Source organism: Alosa pseudoharengus, unplaced genomic scaffold (genome assembly GCF_046254945.1).
Source record: "Alosa pseudoharengus isolate Yale_2024_CS ecotype anadromous, Long Island Sound unplaced genomic scaffold, YU_APseudo_1.1 YU_APseudo_1.1_scf_19, whole genome shotgun sequence".
Lineage (NCBI taxonomy): Eukaryota > Metazoa > Chordata > Actinopteri > Clupeiformes > Clupeidae > Alosa > Alosa pseudoharengus.
In genome coordinates this window covers 34,869,686-34,880,913 of record NW_027468657.1, presented here as the reverse complement: position 1 = coordinate 34,880,913, position 11,228 = coordinate 34,869,686, and the positions used below count along the sequence as shown (strand labels likewise).

The 11,228-nt window shown below is 38.8% G+C and overlaps 1 protein-coding gene across 1 annotated transcript; it reads left to right on the top strand.

Annotated features, from left to right (window-relative positions):
• Positions 1 to 646: 646 nt before the first annotated feature.
• Positions 647 to 11,016, top strand: simc1 (SUMO interacting motifs containing 1). The gene is made up of 10 exons (XM_076292599.1): positions 647 to 869; positions 1,708 to 2,862; positions 3,011 to 3,264; positions 5,171 to 5,240; positions 5,392 to 5,552; positions 7,718 to 7,810; positions 8,004 to 8,132; positions 8,539 to 8,695; positions 8,967 to 9,051; positions 10,654 to 11,016. Exons 1-10 carry the CDS (start codon positions 738 to 740, stop codon positions 10,857 to 10,859), a joined length of 2,442 nt encoding a protein of 813 aa, XP_076148714.1. The 5' UTR covers positions 647 to 737; the 3' UTR covers positions 10,860 to 11,016.
• Positions 11,017 to 11,228: the final 212 nt, after the last annotated feature.

The following is an 11,228-nucleotide window of genomic DNA, read 5'->3' as shown; positions in this document are numbered from 1 at the left end:
TTGGATATGGGTGAAAGACATGTAGGCTGATATATTTTTTTGGCCCTGGGAAAGAAGAATTAAACAGCCTAAGATATAATTCTTAATATATAGCTTAGGCTATACAGCTCTGGAAAAACAAAACTTAATAAAATTATATCGTCCATTGCCAGTTGAGAATTGTGGCAATGGACGATATAATTTGCAATAATTTGCAAATTTGCACTTGCAAATTTGCAGTGGTCTCTTAAATTTGAATATGACTATCAAATCATTCCTCAGCAACCATTGGATGACATAAGAAAAATGTGCAGTGGTCTTTTATTTTTTCCAGAGCTGTGTATGTACAATGAGTTGAGACATCACACCCTCCTATCGATAGGCTACTTTGATGGTATGTAGTCCCATAGGATGGTCTAACAAGGTATGGTATAAAAGCCATGACAAATACAACTTAAATACCACTTGTAGGCCTACTGTTTTTCAAGTGGCGGGAACGGGTTTCCATATATTACCGGTATTTTACAATCACTCTACCCAGAGCCAGAGATGGCTCTGACTCTACCGTACCAAAGATGAGCATGTTTTTTCCCTCCAGTGGGTGGCGGTGTGTAAAATCTCTGTTATGGTCTTTATTCTACCCACGTGACAAAACGCGGAACTGCATGCCACTGCATAACTGCCTATGATAACTGCTGCACAACCGAAAGGATCTCTGTAATTTAAGTCATGTAAAGCGCAACGATTCTCAACTGGCAATGGACGATATAATTTCATTAAGTTCGGGTAGCGATTCAGACTCCGACCTAGAGGTTGTGCGTTGTTATAGTGATGATACTAGAGAAGATGCCAGACCATTTATTAGGACCGACTGGGTTCCTGTGAAACCGGTGAGTGTCGGTACCACCTACCGACTGATTTGTCCATATCATTAACAGACCAGCAGTATGACTTTAAAGATACACCTAGATCTTTATGTCCTCCTTAACGTTACTTTATTATTGCAATGGCTACTCCATGCAAATTAGCCAACGGCTAGTATTGTTTACAAAGAGTATCCACCTGTTTGCATGTTGGCTAACGGAAGTAACGATAACCTAAATTCAGACAGTAGCCAGAGCCAGAACAGGGAGCAGACGGGCTCAGATTCTAAAATCCTGACCGAGTTAATTTGTGCGCGTGAGCAATCTTAACCAAAGTGCCTCAGTTTAGCTGACAGAAAGTTAGCGTTAGACCAGACACCCATGTTGACTTTAGCTACCTAAGCCCCGACGTTTCTGTCAGTAGCAAGCCTAAGTTACCTGGTTATGGTATTTTTGGAAGCGTGGTGCGTGGAGGTTTTACTGTTCAAGCTCTATAGTTCACTCACAGATGATGTGTTGTTAGATACAGTAGGTAGGCCTATGATAGCTGGCTAGAAACAAGGTAACGTCGGTTTAGTAACGTTAATGTTACCTAGCATAGCTAGCTAGCAAATTGTTTGTTTGCCATTACCAATGTGTTAACGTTAAATTATTATTATTCACAAACATTTCATTGAACATGTTTAAACCAATCAACGCATAAAAGTATTACAGGAACTACAAATAGAAATAATCCTATTAGGCTATACTTAAAATGTGGGTGTAAAAGGGAGGGAGGCAATCTCTCAAATAATTTCCAAACAAGATAAATAAGTATGTTTAGGTTATATAAGATGTTGAAAACCCTCTCATGTGTTTACTTTAGGTTGTCATTGACTTGTCAAAACTCAGAAGAAGACGCCCCCAAAGGTGCCAACGTGGTTCCATTGAAGTTGTAGACTTGAGTCTTGTAGAGGAAAACGAATCAGAAGCTGTTTGTGCTGCACTATCAATATCAGATAAAGAGGATGATTCCTTGCATCAACAAGGTGAATGTCAGATTCCACCTTCTCTTGCAACTGAGAGGAGCCTAAGTTTATCAGAAGAAAATTCACAGAGGATTGAGTCACCCCAGAAGTGTTGTTTACCTCCTGATTGTGAAGCTCTGTCGGTATCAGAGAAAGAGGGAAATGGCCTTCAATTAGAAGGTGAATCTGAAGCTCCATCGCCAGCAGCACTGATTGTACACAAAAATATATCTGTTAAAGATCCAACCACAATAGACTCAATAGAGAAGACCTCTGTCCTCTTGGGAAATAAGCTGCCTGCGTTAGAAAAGTGCAGTTCACAAAAAGACTCTCCAGATAGCATTCCCTCTCCTTTCAGCCTTGATAGCAATTATCACTGTCCATCTGAAATTGATCCGTTTTCATTCTCAGATGAGTCAAACATGCCTGAGTTAAAGGAGACCACTTTTACCACAGATTTATTTGACCACCTGGCAGAATCCTCTTGCATGCCTTCCAAGTCCACCCTAACAGAAGCCCAAAGGAAGTCATCCGTTGGTACATTTTCATCTGTAGCTGGTTTAGAAGCTGTTTGGGAAGAGAACCTAGTGCCCTCCTCCTCTTCTGTAAGTCAGTCTAATACAGGTAATCTTACAGCATTACCTGCCTCAGATACTGTGTCCCCATGGACAGAAAGCCAGATCAATTGTACCCCAAATTCTCCAGGAAGACCTGGTTCTGATGTCAGCAAGACCATTCAGACTGCTATGAGGGCAACCCACCTACATAGTGCTCCGTGTCCTCAAATTTGTCTGTCAAACCCTTTATCTGAAAGGGGCTGTCAAGAACAGGAGGGGATAAGACTCCATAATGGTCTTGGTCAAGTTGAAAACAGACAGGATGATTCTGTCAGTCACATGATGTCTGATTTTGGTCCTGGGATGTCTGGACAAGAGCTACAGCACAAGCAATACATTTCTCATATTCAGCTAAAGAAATTAAAAAAACAGATGGGGGCAGTGGTTCAAGACCTGGTGAGATGCACCTTTTATTTAATCTAACTTTATTAATTACAGTATCTAAAAAAGTTCTTTATCAATTACAGTGTTTGAAAAAGTTCTTTACTGATTACAGTGTTTGAAAAAGGTATTTTTTAAGTGTTCTTTTTACATTCATAAATAGATTGACGAGGAGGAGGAAGAGGAAGACTATGGTCCACCTGAGCTATTATGTAGACAGAGTCTTAGCCTAGTCTATAGCACCATTGAGGAAAACTACCCAGAGGGTACCCTTCAGCTTCTGTCAGATTTTCTGCAACCCCGGTACTATCCACCCCCTGATATCATGGCACATCTACTCAGGGGTATCCTGATGGACCCTCACTGTCCTGATGTTCTTGCGCTGGAAGCCTACAGTTTACTGATGAGGATTCAGATGTAAGTGAGCTACAAGGTTTTAGCCTATGTCATACACATGTAGTGTCACATGTAGTGTCACTAGACATTCTAATATATGTACATTTACATTTACATTTACATAGCTGACGCTTTTATCCACAGCAACTTACAAAAACGGGAAACAATCAAGGTATAGTGTGACAAAGACATGTTAGTGCGGCAATAAGCACTCGCATAGAATCAAGTGACCGTTCTAGGAGGGGGGATAGTCAAGTGTTAGGTGCTAGATTTAGCATGTCCAGTTGTTGGTAGTGCTAGGAAAGGAGATACTCTCTTAAGAGCTAGATGTTTTATGATTTTTTTGAAGATAGAGGGACGCCCCTGTTCTGGTAGGAACTCTGGTAGGAATCATTAAACTAAATGCTTTGCACTGATGTCCATAGGCAAAGCACCCTGGAAATCCAGAGTTCTCGCGAAAGCACAATTTGAATTGTCTCTGCGAGACACTCTGGCAATGAGTAATGATGCATGTTACTTTTACCCCTTGTATCGCGAGGAACCAATCACATCAGTGTATTTGATATAGGCGGGCCAGAGGCGAACTAAACAGATGATGACAGCGCTGCAACGAATCAGTCATTAAACATTGGTCGTAGTGTTATCCAATTGTGTCGAAGTCCGGAATCAGTCAGTAAACATTGGTCGAACTGTTATCCGTGCAGCGAGATTTTCAAATGCATGCTTGGTGGCGCCCCTCGAGTTAGGCCACTTTTATTATTTGTGGCCAGACCCTTAACTTTCTAGATTACCAGGGTCTGGATTTTCCAGGTTATAGGCGAAGTGTGAGGAGATGAAGTCTCCCTTTCAGAGCGAGAGAAAGAGAGAGACTGGATATTTTGCCATAGGAAGACACATCTTTGACTTCTAAAAGGTTTACCTTACATATAAAGTTAGCTAGTTAGTAAGCTAATGAAGTTACCACGAATGTCAGCTACCAGAAAAAAGTGTCGTCAACATTGGGAAATCTAGGATTAATTAGTTTGATAGCATACAACGTTAAGTAAACGCAATTCCTTGAAACCATTATGTTCAGAAACAAGCTGAACCCCATCTGAATTTAAAACAACTGGTTATTTCGGCCATTGACTGCCATTGTGTACTGTTAACATGTCTTCCCCTTCATGGGGGCGGTAGCCTTTAAGCCGAATGTATGAATGCACAATTTGAACTTGCAAACTGAAAAATGAGCAATCATGGAAACATGATTTCCATGGAGGAAATCTAACTTAACCTACAGTAGCACTCCATGGAAACGGACCATTCACAATTGTCTTAAACAAAATTGCACCTATTTTGTGCAAAACTGCATTGGAAAGCCATCTGAATTTGACTTCATAACCATACATAAGGGTGGAAAACAAAACTACGAAACTGTAATGCATACCCCTTTTACCTTAGAAATAATTTGTCAGTCAAATGAAGCTATGGTGCAAAAAGCTCTAGTAAAGCTATCATTGTTCATGCGCTATTCATGCATTGATGTTTTGTCACATGATTGGTCTATTCATTTTGCATCAGCTTCTGGGTTATTTTTGTCACATAATGATTCTAGAAAATCTGCATAGAGATTCTGGAAAGTATGTATAATGAACAATGTGATCAGAGCACACCATGGGTTTATCAGTGGATGTCTTGATATTCACACCCTTTTTAAAAAAAATGTCCTTCAACTTTAAAACGTATGTCTCCTTGTGTTGGAGAATTTGTGGACTGTGAAAATGAGATGTTTTTAAACCAATACATGTTTGTTACATTCAGCAAATATCTCCTCACATTCTGCCTGCGGCCCATTCTGTGTGCAAACTGAAAAAAAACCTCCAGCCACAGTTTGTTTGGCAGTTGAGTTCATATATCGGCAATTTAGTTCCTGTTTTTGCAAATTCAGATTTCATCCATCAGATATATCGTCTCTTTCATGGGACTGGGGACTGCTGACGGCTGTGATGGAGCAGCAGGTAGGGAATCAAGTTTTGGAAAATGGTTTGTCTTGGAAGTGAAGAAAATGAACTGACACATGTCTGTATACACATTTTAAAACCATTTTCTTTGTATATTTTCTCTCTAAAGTCTATGACTGCTTTTCATGACATTCATGTCCACTAAAAGGATAGCTCCAAGAGGCTTCGGCTGGATGTCAGATGTATGCTCCTACAGTATGTGCTACAAATTCTTGAAGATGACTTTCAGCAGAAATTATGCATGCAAAAGCTGCACCTGTCCATCACAAAAGCCATGCTGTCTTGTGAGCAGAGGTTCACTCATGTCAGGTGAGGACATACTACAGCCACGGGCAAAAGGGTAACATTTTGTTTAGTAACAACAAAAGTTCATATTGAAGCAGGTTTTATAGGACCATTCTACTCTAAGAACAACCTTGGGTCTATTTTTGGATGATACTAGCAACGTGTTTCAAAGAAAGTTGGGACGGGGCATGTTTACCACTGCTGCTTCACCTCTTCATTTAACAACATTCTGTACATTTTTAGGAACTGAGGAGACCAGTTGCTAAAGTTTTAAGAATGAAATGTTGTCCCATTCCTGCCTTCTTAATCATGTTTTTCATTCCATGGTGCACCCAATTTGACAGGTCTGGACTGCAGACAGGCCATTTTAGCACCTGGACTCTTCCTCTATGGAGAAATACTGTTAAAATATGTGCAGAATTAATTTTGGCATTTGTTTTCTTGAAATATTCAAGGTCTTCCCTGAAAAAGACATTGTGTGGGTGGCCGTGTATGATGCTCAAAACCTCTGTACATCATTTAGAATTGATTGTGCCTGGCCAGATGTGCAAGATGCCATGCAATAGGCACTAATGCACCTTCACACCGTCATAGATGCTGGGTTTTGAACTGAGCACTATAGCAAGTTGGATAAGTTGGATAGACCCTCTCCTCTTTAGCCCAGAACAAATACAGGCCAAGATACGATGGTGACATTTCTGTATCGTGTCTAAATACAATTTCTTCTTTTTTCATGGGAAAGTTTACACTATCATTTGTGAATTGAGTATCAAACTGTGCTCATACGCAATGGTTATCGGAAGTTTTCTGAGCCCATACATTTATTTTCTTTACAGAAACAGGTCTGGTTTAATACAGTGCAATCTGAGGTCCAAAAGACCACAGCCATCCAATATTGCTTTTCAGGTCTGTCCCTTGTTTGGGGAAAAAGATTGCAAACATTTCTCTGGATTCTCTAAATATTTCAATGATATTATGTACTGTAGATGATGAAATCCCCAAATACCTTGCAATTTCATGTTAAGGAGTATTATAATTATATTGTTTCATCATTTGTCTGTACAGGTTTACACAAAGTGATGAATACCTCTATATCTTTACTTCTGACTCTGTCTCTCTGTGATGCTCTTTTTTTATACCATGGTGCCAGTTACCCTAATTAGTTGTGAAATATTCCTCCAATTGTTGTCTTTATCATTACACAACAAATGTGTTGCCCGTATCAAATTCAAAATGAACATACAGTATATTTTACATGAAATAGTCAAAGTTTTAATTTTCAACATTTTATACGATCTGATTTGATATGTATCTGTCCTTTTTGCAGCATATATGGCTTTACAGGGTTTGCAGATTGTCATTCTGTTTTTAATTTTTATTTGCATTTTACACGCATTTTACACGTCCCAACCTTTTCTGTGTTAGGGTTGAAAATTGTAATAGTTTGGAGTAAGACCAGAATATGCATTTACAACAAAATAGCATATAGTGATAGCCTTGGGGGCAAGTTAGTCCAGTGTTACTCAAACAGCACTGATTAACGTCGTTGTGGTCCCCAAACGAATGTTTACACTTGTTGGCATCCAAAAATAGACCCTAGGTTGTTCTTAGACTGGAGTTGTTGTCTTGTACATTCATAGTAACCGATGTTTTGGCAAATGTGAAAGACAACAAAATAATTATATTTATTGTGCATTTATTGCATGTGTATCTGAATTAGAGTTAATGTTTATTGACTTAATTTCTAAAATGTCCTCTCTGTCAGTTTACCAATTTCCAGCTTCAATTAAATAGCCCTTAAAGATGCAATCTGTGATTCTGGTGAAAGGTTGTTGATATTTGATCTCAGCAGCCACTCAAATCAACCCCTCCCTCCAGTACTACTGAAGCAGTGTGTTGATTGGCTGGAATTATTTATGGTTCGGTCCAAGCCACTGTGTTTGTTTCCCATATGTAGAGACAGCTCTCTGTATGAAATCTAGATTTTTCAACACATAAACTAAATGGACAGCTGAACGAGCAATTCACTTAATGTGATCAGAAGTTTTTTTCCACTTAAATCACAAACTGCGTCTTTGGTAGTTGGTCTGACTGCACTCAATCAGTTTGTTTCTGTGTTGTTTCCTAGGAGTGTTTTTGTGTATTTTTGAAGGCATCATTACATTTTAGTGTATGTCACTTTCTTTCAGAGACCTAATTTGTTGGCTTTTTGAAGCAGTATCCTTGGCTGTCGGTAGCAAAGAGAATAAAAATCCTAAGAGGGAGAGGAATGAAAATCTTAAGTATGTTTTTATTTTCATGTACTAAGCATTTTTCGGCTGTTTTTAAAACTTTCCAGTTTATGCTTTATGTTTGATATGTGTTCTTGTATTTCACTTTGGTTTTGCTTTTATTAGGTATCCAAAAAAAAAGATGAAACAAACATAGCAATAGTGATGGGTCTACTACAGTGGTATTTCTTATGCTGTGTTTCAGGATGGTGATGGTTTTTCAGAAGATGCTGGTCTTAGCCTTGGAGGTGGATCGTACTCCCACCTGCAGCTCTAATAAGATTTCCCAGGAGCTTTTCCACACCATTATTAGCTCTCAAAAGCGTGAGCACAGGTGGGACTGTGTATGTATGTGTGGAGGAGGGATAAACAATTTGTAAAACAACTGTTTAAACCTTGTAAGCCAAAACCAAGTATGTAAAACTGGAATGTAGTATTCAAAACTATGTTTACTAGTTTAGTAAACTATAATTACTGCATAATTACCTGTAAAATGTAATTGCTGTAATTTATTTGTTTAGAATAAGCATTTTATATATCTAAATATGGAATGGGTCCTCTTCCATGACTGTAGAGGGACTTTCATGTTTTTCTGCCACTATGGTTGCCAACTTGCATGGAGTGATTTTCAGTCAGTTGCAGTTGAACAAGCTCACGTCTAGAGGCTACACACTGTTGGACCTACTACACTACTCCATCTATTTATTTGCATAACTTTTTTTCATTTTCCTTTATCCTAGGTTGCTTCTTTTTGATACTCTAGAAAGCAATCTGCTTAAGTGCAAGCTTCTAGAGCTTCTTTTGGACTATGAATGCCCTCAAAAGATACCTGTGCCAATGTCCCTCAGCCTGCTGCTCCACTTCCTTCAATATTCCACTCTGCCATCTGATCCAATGGTGAGAAGTTGTTGAGGACTAGTGAGAATATTTTAACATTCTATTGCCTGAGACGGTTATGACCACACAATTGTATATTTGAGTGGGTTAACGGTAAGCAATATGTTTAGATGCTTTTGCATTTTTTTAAGTGTAGTGAGGGTCAGCAGTTGTTATTAACTGATAGAATGGATACCTACAGCGAGTCATATTTATGCAATGTTGTAAAACCTGTTCAAGAGAATTTACCATCTTTAACATATTCACACTAATCCGTCAACTCCTCCACCAGGATGGTAGTGAAGGCTGGAGGAGATGGGAAGAGCTAATGCAGCTGATCTGGATGCTTCTTCTGAGCTATGAGGAAGTCATGAAAGGTATGCACTTCTGTCTTGTCCAAAACGTGTATTTCCTATGGATAAAATGACTAATCCTTGACTATGGATTGGATTGAAAATGCAAAACAATGGTTATCAGAAATTCTGCCCAATTAGATGGTGTGGGTAGTGCATTGTTTTTGCTACTTCCTTAGTGTAGAGAATGCTACCAGAATCCAAACCTAAATTTATTAAAGTAAACAAAAATGGTGTGGAGATTTGTTGGCTTTTTCATCCTGAATGTGTGCAATCCCTCTTGGTAATTCCTTTGGGTGAATTCCTGATTATGTCTGAACAAGGTAATAAATTAACAGGTCTGCAATCAGAATCAGCTTGCACGGTGGTGCAAATGCAAGACAAAACCAAATGTAGAACAATAGCAATAATAATAAAGAACAGTAGTTTAAAGGTTGTATCAGCGATTGCAGGCCCAAAAATAAATGATCACATTCATCTAATCTTTCCTAACGATCCGCTAGCTGCCCGCCCCATAATCAGGCCATCAATAAACATGTCTCTCTAGGCAGCCTAGACACACAAAAACAATTGCTAACAACAAGTGTTGCTAACCACTCAAAGGCAAAATAAAGTGTTCCAACCAATAACCGACTAGATGCGTATTCAGGAGAGTTTCGATTGCACGGGAGGGAGGGGGAGGGAGTAGTAGCGAGCTGGCTTTCTGTTTTGTTTGAACGTCAACAGAAGAGGCGTTACCCCACCATTGGTGATACAACCTTAAATTACCCACTGTCAGTGAAATAACTTTGTTTCAGCTCAAGACATCAGGTTTTATTACTTTGACAGAAATTGCTAATACATTGGTAATACATAGATTGTACATTTTCCATAGATTGAACAAGTTCCTGCAACAGAATTTGAACGATATTCTACCAGCATTTGGCTGGTGCTAATTTCCATCCCTGGTGTGCACGGATAATTGAATAACCGATTAACTGTTTTGGGTTGTACTACACAAATATTAATATCCCTATTTAGTTATTCTATAACACATAGAATCATGGTAGAAGTTGTGCTAAAACGATATAACATAGATGTTATGCTACTATGATTTGCTGCCATGGTAGAAGTTCTGCTAGCACAATCACTGTTAATTAAGTTAATTGAGTGTTATAAACTCCTATGATTTGGGTAGCTACAACTAGCACTAGTAACCATACTTGCTAACAAAGCATAAGGTCCAACTTGGATATTTTTCCCACAACTTTTTTGGGATGTGTTGCTGGCATTAAATTCGATTTTTTTTTTCAAAAAACAATAACATTTCTATCCTTTAACAGTTGATATGTAGTCTTTCTAACTATTCTCAATTAAATATAGGGTTGACATGATTTGTAAATCATAGCATTCTTTTTTTTATTCACATTTTACAAAGCGTCCAACTTTTCCGGAATTCGGGTTGTACAGCAACACAGTTGGCACATCTAAAAGGGGCGATGGTAGTGTATTGGTTAAGGAAGTAGCCAGAAAAGTTGTAGGTTCAATTCCTGGCTCCCACCGTTGTGCCCTTTAGGTGCTGAAAAGGAATTTTTAAAATCCCACTGTGGACATTAGGTTAATAACCTGTCTGTATGTCTTCATCAGGTCACCTTCGCTGTTCAGTTACAGAGCGGTCCACATACGGCCGTGCCCCAACCTGGACAATGAATGACCGGTTAACCGAAGCCATGGTGCAGGATGCTGCAGATGCTTTTCTGGCCAGAGCAGAAAGAGACTTGGGCTTTTCCCTTCCAACACATGTCCAGGAGTCACTGGCTCTTCTTCAAGAACATTTACTAGACACATACTAGATTTGTTTAGGGTCAGATTGTTTTTTATTTGTGTGTACTTTTGAATGCCAAATGATTATAGCAATTATTTATTGTTTTGTTTTTTTTAAAAAAGGTTGTATATTTTCTCTACACCATAAGCGTATATGTACATGAGTAAACATGATACTGACTCGCAGTGTGCTTTTGGAAACTATATATATGGTCCAGAAATAGACATTAGTTTCTTGATGTGAATTTATGGACATTCACCATGAACCGGTGAGCAGTACTTTTACCAGCAGATTAGTGATCAAATTGAAAGCATAGCAAGAGTAATGTATCTTTATAATTTATACCCATCATCCATTCTCTGGAGTAAGGTTAAAATGCTGATACAACTTACGAATC

What these genes read in the sequence shown, in the direction of transcription:
- simc1 (XM_076292599.1), top strand. Translation starts at nt 738, where the DNA reads ATGGACGATATAATTTCATTAAGTTCGGGTAGCGATTCAGACTCCGAC. An exon ending in CAGAGGTTCACTCATGTCAG is followed by an intron (nt 5,553 to 7,717) that starts GTGAGGACATAC and finishes ACTTTCTTTCAG; the next exon opens with AGACCTAATTTGTTGGCTTT. An exon ending in TCTCAAAAGCGTGAGCACAG is followed by an intron (nt 8,133 to 8,538) that starts GTGGGACTGTGT and finishes CCTTTATCCTAG; the next exon opens with GTTGCTTCTTTTTGATACTC.